The following is a 19520-nucleotide window of genomic DNA, read 5'->3' on the forward strand; positions in this document are numbered from 1 at the left end:
TTTGAACAGAGACAAGAAGGAGGTAGGGAATGAATCATCTGGGCATGTGGGAAAGGTTTTCAGGGCAGAACAAATAGAAGTACAAAATACTTGACAGGGGAACATCTCTTGTAGGTTTTGGGCAACAAGAAAGAGGTTAACATGGTTGGATCAGATGTAGATAAGTGTGAAGTACAAGGATGAATTCAAGACGTTAAATGGGGTACAGATCTATTGGGGCTGGTCTTTTTAAGGTTGCTTTTTAAAAATTTTGTTACTGCATGTTTGCCGTGCTTAATGATTACATTCCATGTGGAGAGTTGGTATATGTATGTAACACATTTTAATTCTTTTTTCCTATCCTCTTCCCCCACCTCTTAGTCTGCTTTCCTTGTGCAAAAGTTTTATGCTTTTACCCTGAACAAATTAGAGAGCCATTGCAGAAATTTTAACGGAAATTTCCTCAGATATGAAAATGCTACCTCTTACTTTTGAGTAGGAGTTAAGTAAAGGGATGAAGAGTGGAAGCTGGAGGGCCAGTTATCTGACAATTTCAGCTATTCAGGGAGGAGCTGTTGGTGGCTCCTAGCAGGCAGTATCAGGAGAGGTAGTGGGAGATTGTCAGATTCAGGACAGGTTCTGAAGGTACACCCACAGTATTTGCTCACATCTCCTATGGGTGCTTTAAAAACAGAGGAAGACCTCCAAGTTTGGGGTGTGGACTTTGGCAAGGATGGTATTGTTATCAACTTTGAAATCAGATCCAGTTGCATCCACAGCCTGCCAAGAGATTGAAAAGTCAATTTTGGATGCACAGATGTTGGACACACAGGTGGCCCTGTCCGTCAGGCAACAGAAACATGAGTCTGGAATTTAAGGACTGAACTCAAAATACATACTTGGAAGTTGCACATGTGTAGTCATGAAATTTTCTTTGTTACTCAGTAATCTGATTTTTATTTAAGAGAATATATTTCTGCTGTAAAACTTTCCACATTAAAAGCAAACAGAATTCATTCCTGTGAACTAACTTGAATCCAGCTGCTTTCATAAGGCTTTTCCCAAGCTTTGCCCACTCTAACTTCTACTCAGCACCAGTTAAAGCTAAGTTACAGGAAAGTGAGCACCCTGATCTTTCTCCAGGAAGATGTGGGGTCCTTTGTTTCTTCCTAATGCCAATGGAAAATCAATATGCTCTGTGTCAAGTGGCTTCCTAGGATGATTGACACTACACTCTGGTTTCAATTCTCAGAAATTTCTGCTTACAGTTTTCCAAGTGGGTCAGCCTGTAATAATCCCTTGCTGTCTTTGAAGCAGCATCTTGTCTGTCTCCTTTGTGTCTGCATAAATCTTCCCCCTTCACCTATTACCTGCATTGTCCACAGCACCACATAACAACTATCCTTTTCCTTTGGAAGAAGTTTGAATTTGAAGGAAAATTGTCCATACTCATATGATAGTAACTACTGTCCTTGTAACATCATTTTTTTTTTCTCCTTCCATTTCTACTTTTTCTCTGCCTTCTTTTTCAATGCTTCTTGTCATCTCTCTTAAGGTCATGCACCCTGCTTTCACACAGAGGCAAAACAGTTGGCAATGTGCCTGCCATGTTCCCCAAGTCTTTGCTGAACAGATCACTGTGTCAGCTTCTCTGGGCTCTTGGGGAGCGTGAAGAAAGCTGTTACATTCATGGGCAGCACTGTGCACCAAAGGAAACCACATCTATCCAGAGCCAGATGCATCTGCACATCATTAGGATTGCGGCAGATAGGTGTTCAGAGTGATAACTGCCTAGCAATTGGAATTAAATGCCTTATGTGTTCAGATGGTGACTATCCTCCCATTTAAAACTCTCTCTCTCTCTCTCTTTAGGAGCTTTATGCAATTGCCTCTGTGGGTTCATGTTTTAAATGCACATAGAGAGAAAAATGCCACGTAGAGTGAAAAAAGAAACCAAAAAACAACCCAACAGTTAAAATGAACCAATGAAAGAATCAGCAAATTATACTTTTAAAGTAACCTTTTTAATGAGCTTATGCATCTTTTGTTTTGAATGTCTACTGTACAGACGCGTTTTTGTAATCACAGTGTGCCTTGAAACAAAAGGAACCAAGCTCCAAGCAGTACTACAAGCACTCATTCATTTCTTTTCCATTCTAGGAATATTAGATTTTCCCTTACCCAAGTACTCTTTTTCCCGTTCAGAAATATATCATCGGTTCTTTCAATGACCATAAACAAATGCATTTCTAGCCTAGATTTTCAGTGGTGAATTGACTTTATTGACGCTCTAATATAAGGTCTGTCTGAGGCTTATTAAAGATGTGTTCAAAATGCGTGGTGTTTCTGATAGCTTCCTCCAAGAATCTTCCTCCTACGTGCACACATAGATTTGGTACTCTTGAGTTTTAAGGGATTTTATTGTGCATGCTATAAGAAAAAAAGTATGTCTTCATTTCTTTTGTGATAGTAAGATGCTATCTTACAAAATGTTAAAGTTCTATTGGTTGAAAGCAGCAAAATCACAACTTTAGCCAGGCTGGGTGAAATGAGGATTTTTCTGGAAAAATCTTAATTTATTTCACAGAATCTAATAAAGGTGAAAACAGCCAGCCCTCAGGAAATGTAGGGCTGCAACCAGATCATCAGATCGTCTCAAATACAACAGAGCCCAAACAAGCAAATATTGCCTGACTCTCTCCACTTCACCTTTTCTGTGAGCTGCAAATCAGCAATTTCCTCCATCTTTTTTAAAATTAATTTTATTGGTACATTTTAGGTATACAGTATCAATATTCTTCCTGTGGCTGAAACCATGGCCACTCGAAACTTCTGAATTTTTAAATTTTCTAATATCAGTCAATAAAAAGACACTACCCTGAATTTTCCTGAAGCCAAAATTCAAAGAACTGCAGGGCAACATCTCCCTCCTTTTGCTTAGCTTTGCATTCTTAAGGCAATAAAGGTTTTGTTGCCAGAGGGGGACAATAACAATTATTTTCTAATTATGGAATCCTTGTGTGTATTTGGAGAGGATAGAATGGGGTGAAAGATAATGTAAAAAGGTCACAGAAGAATTTGGCAGCTTTCTGCTATCAAGAAATCAACCAATTAGAAATGCTGGCAGGGTGTGGGGAGAAAGGAACCCTTCTCCACTGCTGGTGGGAGTGCAGACTGGTGCAACCACTGTGGAAGTCAGTATGGAGATACCTCAAAGAACTAGGACGAGAGGTCCCATTTGACCCAGCTATTCCCCTGCTGAGTATCTTCCCAAAAGAATTAAAAGAATTCCACAGCGATATATGTGGACCCATGTTTATAGCAGCATAGTTCGTAATAGCTAAAGCTTGGAAACGGCCCAAGTGCCCATCAACTGGAAACTGGATAAAGAAGATGTAGGTTTTTAAAATAAAATGGAGTACTACTGAGCCATAAAGAATGAGAAACTAGAGACATTCATAGCTAAATGGATGCACATTGAGGCCATACTCTTAAATGAAATAAATAGGGCACATGTGTAAATACCGAATAGTTTCTCTAGTGTGAAAAACTCAAAGTGTAAATAAGGATTAAAATGATTAAAATGAATAATTGATAATTTGAAATAGGAAGAAAAGGTCCAAAGGGGTAGGGGAAGTGAGAGGGGAAAGGGAAAGAAAAGAAGGGAAAGGAAAAATTATGAGAAAAGGGAAAAATGGAAATAAAGTCTTTGTAAATAGGGAAGGGGCACAGGGAATGAGAAAAGGTAAGAACCAAGATACATCATGTACAGGTACAAGCACCCAACAATAAATGTAAACATATTGTATACCTAAAATATGCCAATAAAACAATTTAAGCAAAAAAAAATTGTCAGCCTTAGAGGAAAAGAAATAAGGTGAAAGGTAAACTGCTGGGTAAGTGGTATTCAGAATCAAGGAACAGCCAGGATGCAAATGAAACGGGGCAGATGAACTATGCCAGCTCCACAAGATTCCTACAGGACATGTCCAGAAGGAGAGCCCTTTAGCTGAATTTTGTTGACAAGCACAGTTGGGCCAAGTTGATGTTGCTTCCCCCACAGCATAGCATTGGTGGAGAACAAGGACTCCAACCATGTTAGTGACAGGCCTGCTCCCTTTTCTCTCCACTGAGAGAAGCGTTGGTGACTATCAAGAAGAGCTATGGGATTTGGAGAAAGGAGAGAACCACTTTTTCTTTTCTTTCTTGTTTGGTTGGTTTTGGTGAGCACATCCCACAGCAAAATTCTTAAGTTCTTTTTTATGCCCCTGTTCTTTAAGCCACAGTTAGGCCCCATGAAGCTATCAACAAGCTTTCTCTGAATACAAGCCCTGTCAGCACAATCACATGTTTGCTGTGCTGAGCAGAAAATCTCTAGTAATAAGTCTGAACATAGGCAGGAATATTACTGTCTGAGATTTGAAGTAGTCATTGCTAGAGGGTTTCCTACCTATGGAGAACATTTAGAGTAAACCAGTTTATAGTTTTGCTGGCCTCAGATTCTCAGTGGCTCCACAATGAACCTATTTCTTGTGGTTTACCACTTTGATAAACTCATTATTTGCTTTCTCTGCCTATTTAAGTTTGTGAATTTTTTTCCCTTTGCACTCTCGGACTCCATGTAAAGATTGGTTTCAAAAGTTCCAGTTGTTATCGCTGGTTTTCCCTTAACTTTATCCATTATGGCAGTTGAGCTTTTGCCAGGTCACCTGTTAGGGGAAGTACTGTCACAATGTTAACCCAGGTGTGTACAAAGTGCAAATTACCATGCAGTGAGCTGCTGATCTGGGGTGTGAGCCAACATGCATGTCTGTAAAGTCCATGCTTTACATAGCAGAAATGAACTTTGCTTGCCTTGCCAGTGGCCCAAGTAACTTCTAATATATTTCCATCTCACCCTTTTTGAAATTTATTCAGTTCTTGTTTTTCATTTTATGGCCCTGCTTATATTTTGAACTTTCACCTAATCATGTCCTGATCTTTTATAGTGCTTTTTATGTATATTGTACATACCAGTTCCATCATAGTTCATTAATTTTGTAATTTTTCCTATGTAATATTCTAATGTTGGACACTTTCCAGGAATTAGTATATATAGTTTTCATATTTTGAACAATATCCATAAGATCACACCATCTAAGAATGATTGCTGACTCAAATTATACAAATGTTAAAGAATTTTTAATATATGTTATAAAAATAGTTTCTGGAAAGTACATACGGTAAAGTCTATCTTTGAGGATGGCATTGGCACTTATTTTTTGTACTGAAGACTGAACCCAGGAACTTGTGCATGTTAAGCAAGATTTCTAACACATTATCAGCACCTAGTATATCTTATTTTAGGATTTTGTCTCCTTAAATTGTCCCAGCTAGCCTGAACTCCTCCTGCACCACCCTACCAGCAGCACTTTAAACAAACAGAAACGTTCTTCCATATAATGCAGACTGCCATCACCTTTTCACGTTTCAGGTTGTGTAGTTTAAATTGTTTTTTCCTCCTCATTTCCCAGAAATAAGCATGTAGATGTAACTTCATTTATCTGACTCTCCCTCTTTCTTTTAAATATTCAAAAATTTTCCAAAATATAAAATTATAATCTTTATTTCTATGATTAATGAAAAAACTATGGATCCTGACCACTTCATTTGAACTTTATTTTCCATACGTATTTGTTGCAGCACTGCAACCCTTAACTCAGATGCCTGCTGAGGTCTGAGACCTCCACCACCTGGTGATACCAGAGGGATCCATCTCTGTAGTTAGACCTTAGGATCATTTTCGTTTCGTGTATAACTTTGACTTAGGCATAGAAATATAGCAGATCAATTTCTATTATTAGTTCATACAGTTGAGCCTAAAATATTTTTGCCTTTCTCCTTATTTGAATGGATTTGCTTTATTTTGCTTTGCCTTATCTCCAATTAGGTGTTTACCAAACTATTGTGAACATGGTGGAAGCTGCTCCCAGTCCTGGACGACCTTCTACTGCAATTGCAGTGACACAGGTTACACTGGTGCCACCTGCCATAACTGTGAGTAAATAATGGTTATCATAGTGGGTTGGGCAGAACTTCAAGTATGCCAGTGCTAATGCCAAATTACATTCACCATGAGATGGGCAGTTTTTATTCATTCTTTCAGGATGTGTCTTTTGAAGGGATGTGATATTCCAAACACTGTGGGAGGTAGAAAAGATATATAGACGAGCCACATACCTGTGGAATTTACACACAGCTGGTAAATGCATTTGGATACATGTTGAGACAGAAGTAAAATGATACTATGGGCACACAGTGGAGGGGTATACAGTCAATTTCAGTGTTTTACTGCGTTAAATTATGCTTCTCTAATACATAGGATCTCAGTGGTCTAAGTGACACTTAGCTGCTTCATAGCTCTGTCACACACCCATCAGTAGGAGGCCTTCCACATTGTCCCCTTGATGACAGAGGTTGCATCTTTTGTACTCTTGCCATGTCAAGGAGAAGAAAACTCGGGGAAGTATATGCTAACTTTTAAGAGTGTCTACCTTACAGTGGCAAACATTATTCCTGCTTACATTCCAATGTCCAAATAAAATCATACAGGTTCACTCAGTAGGGTCCACAGTTCATTCTTACTATGGAATGTGAGAGAGTTGAACCTGAGCTCTGGTGATACGTTTTGATGGCTCTGTTTAAGTACAAGACTTGGGCTGATCGTGCAGTAGAGATGTGGCTGGAAAACAAAGTGACAAAGAACACTAAGAGCAAAGGGATGAATGGAGCAGTAAAACAAGAGAGTCTTCTGTAGAAAGTTTCAATCTGCAGGGAGGCAATGGATCTGAAGAGAATTGGGAGACAGGAGAGAGAGAGAGTGAGCCAGGCTTGAGCGACAAAGAGGAAACAAGGAATGAGGAATACCTGAAGAATCTCAGCCTTGATGCCATGACTTAAGAGTCAAATTGTATCCACTGAGGAAAACCACATGATAAAGTACAGGAAAGTTGCTACTTAGAGAAGGATATGCTAGATTGATTGGTGTACCATAAGTATAATTGAGAAAAATGTATCAGATGTTGCCTGTAATTACAGCAGATTTTATAATGTGAAATTTGAAATTGACTTAGAAAGAAGAAGGGGACAAGGATCGTCTGGGAAGTTGTAGGCACCAAGGCAAGCCCTGGGCAATTTTGGGGGCCATAGTAAGACAAGCCCTCAGTGCCTGATCTGACAAGTTTTCCTTAGTTCCTATTGCTGCTGGCTGGCCCTTGGGAATACAGAGGGGAACTGTAGAGGCTGGCTGGACCAGAATCAAACTGGGACCAAGAATGAGCCAGGTTGGTGTTCCTAGTTTTGAAGACTTCTTGGTGATTCTGTGGCCTCTGCTACACCTTGGAATGTAGCACTTACCAACAATTCCCATATGGGTTTAATCAAATCAGAGAAGAGCTATTCCATAGAACTAGGCTATTGTTATTGCTGTTGGTTGCCTGGAAAAACAAAAAACATTGTCTGGCTGAATAATAAAACATTTTATTTTAAAATTTCAATTAAAAATTTGGAGCAATGAAGAGAAAACTAGAATGAGTAAAACTGTATTAAATTTGGTTTATTTTGTTTGAATAGGCACATTTTTTTTTCTCTTCAGATCTGAATTATTTTTTTCTTCAACCGTCATATGACAAGAACTTAGGAATTCTCATGGGTCCATCTCAGGGAAAGTTAAATCTAAAATTCTCAAAAAATACCAATCTATAAGTTTTAAATCTCTTTACAGAAATATTACCTCCAAAAAGCCAAGAGTAATGTACTTATACAGAAATATTGTAATACATCCAAAGGGCTGTTTAGATTATATGTCAGTGTTCTTGTAAGAACCTCAGAAGTAACTGAAATGATTATCCAGCTAATAGTGAGACAAAAAGGCCTTGCTCAAGATTTAAGTCAAAGCAACCTAAATTTCAACCCAATTATATTACAATTTTCCTGTGACGTTTAAAGCTTTTTTTGTTCACTTTCTCCAAAAGTAATTTAGTGATGTTTTTGAGCAGTTCATCTTTACAGATGCTGTTCTTCTTTAATCTATTCCATCCATCAGGCTAAAAATAGAAGATTTCTAGGTGTTCAAAGAAGTGTGATTTTGAAAATCACCAGAGGTGAGGTGCTGATTTTTAAAGGAACACTATCAAGGCTGGTGAACAGGAGACTCAACTTATAAAGTCTTTAAAATGTCACTTTTTCTTTTTTTAACATCTTCCCATGCCTCTTTCTGTGAAATCACTCAGGTCTTTCACTGTAACTGAACCTCTGTGAAAGTCCATCTTCCATTGTGGCCCGGGCCAGGACAAATAGGATGTGCTTGAATATCAGTGACATATGTCAAGCACACCTTGAATGTCTGTGCAGTTCAAGAATCTGTCTTCCCTTTAACTAATTTCCCTCTGCCATTTGGATGAGGACTCTTGTTTTGAGTCACTTTGTAAACTTAGTGAATCAGTGGATGTTTTCATGCCCTCAACAAGCATCTGCACCACACATGACCCACCAGAGGTGGGAGTTACTCAAACAGAGAGAGGGTGGCACCCAGGATCGTCAGATAAAAAGAAAAGCAAAAGACCTTGAAATCTTGCTGTTGTAGCAATGGCATAATTCTTGGGGCTTGGGGATATGAATTATTGAAGCAGCCATTCAAAGTCAGAACAACAAATGCTAATTCTTCGGATAATAAAATATTTATAATAATATTAAAATGATGCTGTGCAAGGTGATATATGCCTGTAATCCCAGCACTTGTGAGGCTGAGGCAGGAGGATCTCTGTGAGTTCCAGGCCAGCCTGGGCTACATAAGAAGACCTTTTCTCAAAAAATATTAAACATGATAATTTCTTGAATATTTTCCTAATTTTAAAATTTCAGGATTTTTTTCCCATTATTGGTGCTTTCTACCAAAACAAGATAATAGAGTTGATTTAAGACACCAGACTCTTCTATTTGTCTGGTTTTTATGGTTAGGAACAGTCTGGGTCAAGTAGAGGACAGCAATGAACTTTCTAAGGAATGGCAAAACAGTAATTCCTACATTTCTTAGACACAGCAGGTTGTTGTTGAATATATAGACATCTTCTTTCTATGTAAGTTTTCTTTCCTCCTTATTTGGTGACACATGAAGAACTTGGATATGCAAGAGATAACATTTTCATACTGATTTCCACAGTGGTTGCACCAGTCTACACCCCCAGCAACAGTGGAGAAGGCATCCTTTTTACCATACCCCCGCTAGCATTTGTTCTTGGTTGATTTCTTGATAGCAGCCATTCTTTCTGCAGTGAGGTAGAAACTCAGTGTTGTTTTCATCTGCATCTCTCAAATGACCAGTGATGTTGAACATTTTTTCATATGTTTATTTGCCGTTTCTACTTCTTCATCTGTTCGTTTTAGATGCCCATTTTTGGATTGGATCTTTCAATTTGGGAGGTCTGATTTTTATAAGTTCTTTATATATTCTAGATAGTAGACCTTTGTCTGAGAGGCAGCTGGTAAAAAAATTTTCCCACATTGTGGGTTGTCTTTTCACTCTGTTGGTGGTTTCTCTTGCTGTGGAAATCAGTATGGAGATACATCGAAGTACTAGGATTAGAGGTCCCATTTGACCCAGCTATTCCCCTGCTGGGTATCTTCCCTAAAGAATGAAAAGAATCATACCACAATGATATATGTACACCCATGTTTATAGTGGCATAGTTTGTAATAGCTAAACCTTGGAAACAACCCAAATGCCCATCAACTGGAGACTAGATAAAGAAGATGTGTTTTTTTGTAAAATGGAGTACTACTCAGCCATAAAGAACAAGAAACTAGAGACATTTATAGCTAAATGGATGCACATTGAGGCCATACTCTTAAGTGAAATAAATAGGGCACACGTATAAATACTGAATAGTTTCTCTGGTGTGAGAACCTGAAAGTGCAAATAAGGATCAAAATGTAGAATAGATAATGTGAAATAGGAAGATAAGGCCCAAAGGGGAAGGGGAAGTGGGAGGAGTATGGGAAGAGAAAGGAATAAATATGAGAACAGGAAAAAATGGAAACAAAGTCTTTGTAAATAGTGAGGAGTGGAGGGGTTGAAGGGAAGGCAGGGGAATGGGGAAAAAATAAGAACCAAGATATATCATGTAAAGGTACAAATTCCCGATGATGAATGTCATCATATTGTATTTCTAAAATGTACCAATAAACTTAATGAATAAAAAATAGATAACATTTTCAAACATGTGCTGTTCAAATCACCTTTTTAGGAAGGAGATCATGAGTATCTGGACCACTCCTATCCAATTTGGGGCAACCTAAGCCCATTACTTATGGCCATTGCACAGTATTATGCCATGTGCATAAGTTGTGAATATTGGGAATTTCTCTTTTAAATTTTATGTTACTATCCAGAGGAATAACTAAGGGTGAATAATTTTTATATTCCAGATCCAATTCTTGCTTCCAGCAAACATTCAGCACCATTAGATCAACAGAACTATATATGATTGTTACTGGTTTTTTATTAAGTGTGTATCCAGAAGGTTGTATAATTGAAGCCAAAATTCTACTTGGGATATATCTTCATCATGGTGTATCATGTCTACCTTATTAGAAATCTAAATGAATATTACAAAGAGTTAATTTTGATTGTGCAATCTTAGAGAGAGAGAGAAAGAGACAGACAGACAGATAGACAGATGTCATTACAGCATAAGATAGCAAAATGGACAGTATTATTTCCATTTTACAGGTAAGGACTTTGAGGTCCGGAAATGTTAGAGAACTTCCTCAGGGTTATCCACCTTGTAAATGCTAGAGCTTTGACTTAAACTAAGGGAATCTTTCTATAGATAAGAAATATATAAGGCTCACATCTTATTTCTTAAACAAGTAAGACATTTGCAATCTTCTGAATAGGAACTTGATGACATTCTTCCTATTACATAAGACAGAGTAGGAAATTGTGGTAGCATAATTGAATGCAGTTCTAGAAGACTAAGATGAAAAAGGTTTTATTTTCTAAACTCCAGAGGGTGTAGAAGAAAATAGAATGGTCTGTGACTTGAAGGACAGCTGAGACTGGATGAGATATAAAGAAAGGGACACACATTCAAAGAAGAGGGGTTGTCCAGAGAGAAGGTATGAAGGCAGAAATATATGTTGTTTGGGGATAGTACAGATATTTTCCTGGCTCAATAAAGATAAATTAAAAATTCTGTTCATCTATTCCTAAAGCCCAAGTAGGAGAAATTTGGAACCCACTTTTGATTAAAACAAAAACTTTTCTCATGCCATGGTAACATGCATAAATACTACTTTAATAATGACATAAGACACAGGCTAAGAACTTTTTGTTGTTTGTTTACCCAATCATTGCTGTCATTTTTTTTGGTAGGAAAGGGATGGATCCTCATAGTTCCCATGTATCTATTATTGCAAACAACATTTGAGTGGGTGTATTTGTGCTTAAATACGTACCCCACAAGTTTCACTTGTATATATGAACTCACTTCATAAAGGGCATTACTGAATCAAAATTCTGAGAAAGATTATTAAGATTATTGACTCATATTTCCTTATTAGAATGTATACTACGACTATTATTTTTTGAGATATTTTTATACATCCTTTTCCAGAGTTGTTTAATTTATAAAGCTATTCAATATGTTTTTACTATGACATTTATATATTGAATTATAAATTATCATTGACTCTCATAGTGAGTTCCAAATAAGGAAAGTGGTTTTAGATGACTTACACAAGAGGAATACATTCGTCTCCACAGTTTTTCCCAAAGTTCCTTTTGAAATCACATCTAGTATCAGTAGCTCTTCAATGAATGATTACTATGATTGCTCTCACACTGAACAAACTCATGAAGTGATACAGGAGCTTGCTTATCCTCCTCTGTACACTTCCAGTGAGTAGGACCGTCCTTGATCTTCTTACTGTCTCTGATGACATTCTCAGGAACGCTGCTTGGATCCCTTCACTGCTTCTCAGTTTTTGCTAATTCCTTTTCATAGTGTAGCTCTCTGCCATCCTAACAATGCCTTTCAGATATTCTTCAGCTTTACAAGAGGATGTCAGCTTTTTTCCTCTCCCAAGCTGATATAGTGCTTTTCTCTCTGGACAGTTATTAGTTAGATATTGATCGAAGCATATCAAGTCGTCTGACTATCAGACTGTACAGTAGTCATCAAAGAGCAATGGCACTTTGCTAGTTCAACCAGATAAATAGTCCTCTGATCGTATCATATTTGGGTGGTCAGAGGGAAAGCTTGGAGAGGATAGGGGATATAGTAGTAAAGATTCATTTAAAAATTTTTCTCATATCTTTTTAGCTCAGGTTAACTCATATTTTAATTGTATTTTATGAGCTTTCCATCAAGATATAAAGAAAATTAATCTCCATTCTTAACTCTGAATGCCATCACCAGATTATTCTTAGCTGCAACTAGTACAAAAAGGAAGAGAAGGAGAAAGAAGAGGGGGAAGAAAATAAGAGAAGTGATTGCTGAATTCACGTGTGCTTCATGTTGGGACATTAACCACCTGTAATGTCACCATTGTTTTTATTCTCATCAACTCTTCTACTGAGACTATAAACTCATAGGGAAAGAACTATGTCTTATTTATATTTATACTAATCATTAATAAGCTATTAGTGACATATAAGACATATCATATAATTGGTGAAATGGACAATTAATCAGAAAAAGATAATTCCATGTGCCATTAGGTGGGAAGGACAAAAATGGTGTCGCAGTCTTCCCTGAGTCTCAGCTGCTTTTTTCATCTGGAACACAGAGTAGACATCTACTTTTTGATCTATACGTTAATACTTAAATTAACTGGAGAAAAGGTGAGGAATTTTTCAGAATGACATTTGGACACTTGAAGGATGAGAAGGAAGAAAAAAGAGAACAGCCTTCAGGAAGAGTGAACAATCTGAGCTACCTTAGAGTGACACAAGGACTTTTGCAACAAAGCAAGGCCAAGAGACACTTAGTGTTTCTGGGTTCTAAGTGGAAGTGGAGAATGATGGAGTTGCAAACAGAGCAGGCCATGTGGACTCGGGTGACCAGATGAGACAGAGATTGTTTTTCTGCTGGGATTTTATTGGTCTTATTTTAAAGTTGGGAGCAGACTCGCTAATATTTATTTTTTTGTTTGCTTTGTTATCAATTTCTTTTTGAAAACTGTGTTATAAAACACATACTGAAGCTGGAGGATGTGGGTGCTCAAGAGAGATACTGTACTGCATGCAATTTGCAATTGTGTAGGCAGCAAATAATGAGAGTCAGAACAACCTAGAAAAAAAACACCTGGTGTGAAAGACATATCTAAAATTGGATCAAACAGACTTGAAGGCAAATTGAACAAAGTAGTGAGAAGGATGACTTTTAGATTTTCAGTGTGGAAGAGTTTGTGGATGAAGAATGTATTGACTGAGTTTCTAGATCTGGCTGGCGCCAGAGCCTACTATCAAATTTAGATCCAAAAACCTTAGAAGATGTACAATCTAGGCCCAGAATATGAGTTTGATGTGCTTTAACATCCTCACTTGTGATACATGCCTAATAATAGCAATCACCTTATGAAATATTAACAAGATTAAGTGAAATCATTTCTGTAAAGTGTTTAGTATGGTATCTGTTACATAGAAAGGCCTGGTTCCATGTTAGCTACTCTTTGAATGAATATAAGACACAGAGAAGAGAATAGATGAATGCCATCTTTGATTCAGTTTGGGCACAATGTTTGCCTGGAAAAGTGTCCTCCAGCATCTAGAAAACTCTGGGGTGAGGTCCAAGGGGGCAAGATCAGAATCAGTGGGAATATAGTTGCTGAAATATGTGTTAATAATTTTAATTTTAAAAAGCGGTATCCTAGGAAACAGAAGGCAGTGTTTCAAGAATAGATTATTCATAATATGCCTCGCTAGTATCTCCTATACTACTGTTTCATCACGGTGGTGGGAAATTGTTGAAACCAATTTTCTAAAACCAGCCCATGCCCATGTGGGTGGTAGTATTGTAATACCTTGGAATTTGTCTGCCTAATTAATTTATTGACTAAGGACAGCTTCAGGTGTTTTCAAGATCCAGGTAGTCCAAAGCTTTTCCTGCCATGTGATGATTGTGCTATCCTTCGGGTAAAAAAATGGACATCCTGGAATCCATAGCAAACAGACACTGCAAGACATTGTGTAAGAAGGGCTCAGGGCTGAATGTAAGGAGGATGCTATTCTATGACAAAAGTGAATAAAGCAGGATAGAGTGGATGTGAATGGCTTCTTAAGGGGGAAAATGGTCCTGCATGTTAGGGCTGGACTTGACAAGTGAACAGAGAAATCTCAGGACAGTGTTTTTAAGGGTCAAACATCAAAGAAAGAACCTGAGATCAAAGTGAATATGATGGATGGGTGCAGTTCAGTTCATTCCAGAAGCTAGCCTAAGAGGAAAGGCACTGATATTTGTTGAGTCCACTTAAAGTACCATTACTGGACTTACTGCTTCATAGATAGTAGTTCCCCTATCTGCAGGCTTCTGGCCAAGACATCTAGGACCATGGATAGCACCAAGCTCTATCGCTTCAGTACTACAATTTGTCTAGTTTGTCCTGTAACATGAATAAATATGATGAAGCTTCAGTTATAAATTAGGCACAGTTAAAGAGTACTACAATAACTAATAATAAAATAGGATAATTATCAGAATACTTTAAAAACAATTATTTAAAATTTATGAATTATTTATTTCTGAAATTCTCCATTTAATATTTTTGGACTGCTTATCTCTTTATCCAGAGTAAATAAAACTTCTGAAAGAAAAGTGCAGGTCAGGCAGGTTAGCTGTAGCCATTTCAGTTTTTGAGGCCATCTCTCCTTTGTAAGTTTTTTTTTTCTTAAGTTCTTTTATTGGTACATTTTAGGTATACAATTCATTTACATTTATCATTGGGTGTTTGTACCTGTACATGATGCATCTTGATTCTTACTTTTTCCCCATTACCTGTGTGCTCTTCACCCTCTCCACTCTTCCCTCTTTACAAAGACATAATTTCCTTTTTTTTCTTTTCTCATAATTTTTCCTTTCCCTTCTTTCCTTTCCCCTTCCCTTCCCTTGACCCCTACACTTTAGACCTTTTTTCCTATTTCAAATTATCAATTATTCATTTTAATCATTTTAACCTTTAGTTACACTATCAGTTTCTCACACTAGAGAAACTATTTGGTATTTACATGTGTCTTATTTATTTCACTTAAGAGTATGGCTTCGACATGCATCCATTTAGCTATAAATGACTCTAGTTTTTTGTTCTTTATGGCTGAGTAGTACTCCATTTTATAAAAAAAAAAAAACCAAAAAAAACACATCTTCTTTATCCAGTTTCCAGTTGATGGGCACTTGGGCTGCTTCCAAGCTTTAGCTATTACAAACTGTGCTGCTATAAACATGGGTACAAATATATCACTTTGATATGATTCTTTTAATTCTTTTGGGAAGAAACCCAGCAGGGGAATAGCTGGGTCAAATGGGACCTCTCGTCCTAGTTCTTTGAGGTATCTCCATACTGACTTTAACAGTGGTTGCACCAGTTTGCACTTCCACCAGCAATGGAGAAGTGTTCCTTTCTCCCCACACCCTGCCATCATTTGTTATTTGTTGATTTCTTGATTGCAGCCATTCTTTCTGGGGTGAGGTGGCTGGGGATTTAGCTCAGTGGTTCCACCGCCTGCCTCCTTCGTAAGTTTGACCAGTTAGATGCTCATGGTTCTTCAAACAACTGAGTCATCTTCACATATGCAGATTTTGTGACCAGAAAGACTTCTCACATTCTTTGCCTCGGTACCCTCTGCCAACTCCTGCAGGAAGCCAGCTCAGACTTTCCATAGCCACTACTCATCTTTGTTTCTTTGGTTGTGTTCACACAGCACTTATTTCCCCATAGGGGGAAATCAATGCATATAATCATTTTTTTTTATGGCCAAAATGCTTAAAGCCACAGAAAGGGTGGAAGTGGGATTGGAACTCAGTTCTAGATGGCTTGAAAACATTTCCTTTCACATTACAACATTGCTAAGCAGAAGGAAGGGTACTCTTAAATATTTGATGGAACTGCAGGCCTTAAAAACAAAACTCATGGTCAGACTTCTTGTCAGAGAGGGGGAAGAGCAAGTTTTTCTATTCACCATTGAATCAATATTCCTCCTTTTGAATACATTTCCATCATTTAAGATTTTCCCATAGTAATTTCTTACATGGTAATTTGTTCCATCTTATCTTTCCTTCTGTTTTCTCTATTTCTCTTTGCCTTATCCCTCCTCCTTTTTAAGCTAAGCTAAAATAAAGTTAACTTCAAGTAATTACATTGGATTGCCAAAGCTCAAGCAAAGTAATCACAAATTTTGGCTTTACTCCAAACCACTGGAAACAACAAAAGATCCCAAAATATGAGAGAGGATAATTAACTGAAGGTAATTTAATTGTTGATGCGGTTTTCCTTTGGAGAACCATTGATATTTTCTTTGAACATTGACTAAGAACAATGACGACTTATTTCTAATGTATTTCAATCAACAAAAGATTAATTGCCAGAGAAATGCCAACTTCTAGTTTGTCCTTTGAGTAAGAAGTAATTTGGAATACACATACATATTTAACTCAATATATGCATACTGTTTTTCTTCTGTGGATCTGCTTTGGATTCTGACAGAATGAATGTATGGATATTATTGAACACTAGACAAACTGCTCACCTTCTTTCAGTGTCAGTTGTTTACACAGTGATTAGGAGGACTAGCAACAAGGATGCATAGAAAAAACATAGTACCATGTTTAGTACTTGGGATTTCCACATTAAATTATATCTATTATGTATCTATAGTTACTTTCATGAAATTTTGTGATTATTTTTCCTAAAGGACATCTGATTATTTGCCCTCCTATGCTACCAAACTGTATGGCAATAGTGACACTTTTCACTTTAGATTACAGAGATGAAGGTTTGGTATTAAGTTGCCAATAGAGGAAAGTCTGACAAGCCAATAATACAGAGAGCATCCCAGACTGTGGTGGCACAATTCAGATCTTCTTTGCCACAAATGACTTTAGGCATATTGCTCACTTTTTGTAACTAGCAGTCCCTCATGAATAAAAGGCGGTTGTGAATAGATTATATACAACCACTCAGAAAGGGCATTCTGATTTGCTCATGCAATATGACTCAAGATGAGTATGTTGACTCACTATAGTGTCCTATGATCACACTTTACAGCTCCCATTTCTTATCTTAAACATCTCCCAATATTCTAGCCCCAAATAACATTTGCATATATTATATAGTCCACCTCTTGCCTACAGTTTAATGAGTGTTCATTCATACTGTTACCTTAAATGTCCTTCAAAAGTAGATCAAGTTAAAATATAAAGAGTATATCGTAAGGGTCACAGGTATTCAGAACTCTTGTGTTTTCCCCTTGAAGCAGGAAACAGAGTTGAATAACTTGGGTTTTCATCTATAAGGGGTTAACTGAAAGGAATAATAAGCAATAAGAACATGTATGTTTGCTCAATATAGTATATCAATTTTTTTTAAAACTATGACTGACTTTACTGACTAAATTGTTAGGAAGTAAAGGAATTCTCAGTGCATTCAGCTTGAATCCTGCAGTTCCTGGATTTGATTGTACAATTCTGTGATTAAATTCAGAAAATATTTCATCAGCCATTGAAATTCTGTTGGACAATAACACCATACCAAGAGGGAGTTACTTCAACAATTTCAGTGTCATTTGTGCTGTAGTCAAGGGAAAAATCATAGAATCTGTCCCTTATTGCTACTGGGATAAATTCGTGCATCAGTGGGCGTGAAATCTCACTGACAAGTATGATCATAACCCTTCCTTATAGATCTTTCTCATGTATTTGCATCATTTTCTTACCCTTACAACCTTGGTGAGGCACAAGGTAAGTATTCTTTTCTCTAATCTACAAAGGAAAAATATGAGATTCTAAGCAGTTCAAGACTGTGACCCCTAGGACATTCAGTTCTAAGAATCAAATACAATAAAAACTGGCATATTGTTCCTCTGTCCAATATCCCTTAGTTACATGATGATCTAGACAAGATCCATTGTTGTTAGTAAAATTCCAGTGTTTATTTAAAAAATTTAGTTTGTGTTAATTATTTCATAAAAGCAACTTTGATGATAATGCTACCCAGATTCCTTTAGTGGCTTTCCATATCTTAGTGAACAAAAGTTTTGGTATTTCAATTCAATAAGTGAAGCCTTTCATAATTTGATCCCATATTAGAGCCCAGTGGTAGCACAATGTTACAACTGTTCTGGTTGATTATTCATTTAGCCAAGTTGGATTCTTTGTATCATTCCCATCTCTTCTCCTTGCAGTATTTCTGTCTGTACTCTGTATTTTTTTTTGTTGTTGTTTGTTTGTTTTTTTTTGGTGTTGGGCATCAAACTCAGGGCCTTGCTCTTATGAGGAAGAGGGCAGAACCACTGAGCTGAATCTCCAGCCCATACTCTTCTTGATGACTTGTCTTCCAGGTAATTTCTATTTGACTCAACACTGTGGTCCAGTATCTCGTCTGCATACATATGCAGTTATTGCCTCTTCTCCCTTTCTCTGACTCCATGAAGTCAGGCACTGTGGCTATTTTGCATGTGTCCCCAACACCTAACACTAGATCTGGAATATTGCTTGTGCAAAATCGATGTTGAGAGGATGGAATTCCACTTTGCAACTGGGCTCTTCCTCAAAATGTGATGGTGTGTCTTCTCCACAGAGGGAAGGTAACAGACAGTAATTTGCATGATATCTCTTATCTTTTATGGTTTCTGCTTAGCCACTGTCTTGATCACTTTCCTCATTGCTGAGGCACAATATGTGACACCCACAGATTACAAGTGGAAAGGTATATTTTGCCTCTCACTTTCTGAAGTTTCAGCCTCTGATCAATAGGCTTCAAGGCAGAAAAATGCATGGGGAAAGGGAGTTAGGGACAGAAAGAGTGAAGGAGTGAGTGTGGAATGGAGAAGCATCCTTCCTGGGACATGCTCCTGGGACCACCTCCAACCAGGCCCCAGCTTCTCACAGCAGAGTTGGCTCTGACGGCCTCAGTGGGTCAATCACTGATGAGTACAGTGCTCCCATGATCCAATCACCTTCCAAAAGCCCCATCTCTGGGCATATGACACCTTTGCAGGACATTCCAGCTCTGAACTAAAACTACCACTATGTAGAGAAACTGCCCATTTTTAATTTGACTAAAGATCTGAGGATTCAGCTTTTTATTCAAAAGATATGTCTTAAGTATCCCCATATCAAGTCCCTATTAACTCTCAAAACAATCTATAAATCATTCTTCAGTCAGCATAGCTCTATTTATATCCACAAATACATTTGAGTAAGTGAATATATGTAGAAAACATAAGAAGGAAATAACACCATCCATTGTCATAGAAGGAGATGCAACTGAGTTTATTAGCCTGTCAA

The 19520-nt window shown here is 37.5% G+C and overlaps 1 protein-coding gene across 5 annotated transcripts in view; it reads left to right on the forward strand.

Moving 5' to 3' along the window:
* Positions 1-19520, forward strand: part of Cntnap5 (contactin associated protein family member 5) — an 874588-nt gene that overhangs the window by 501435 nt on the left and 353633 nt on the right. For all 5 annotated transcript variants that reach the window (XM_087198285.1, XM_021236419.2, XM_021236420.2 and 2 more), the window contains one exon: positions 5909-6015. In XM_087198285.1, the coding sequence (XP_087054411.1) occupies positions 5909-6015 (107 nt within the window). The remainder of the gene's footprint in view (positions 1-5908; positions 6016-19520) is intronic.

This window comes from Heterocephalus glaber, unplaced genomic scaffold (assembly GCF_053883595.1).
Source record: "Heterocephalus glaber isolate CG9 unplaced genomic scaffold, H.glaber_assembly_v1.0 deba00000347, whole genome shotgun sequence".
In the NCBI taxonomy this organism is placed as follows: Eukaryota; Metazoa; Chordata; class Mammalia; order Rodentia; family Bathyergidae; genus Heterocephalus; species Heterocephalus glaber.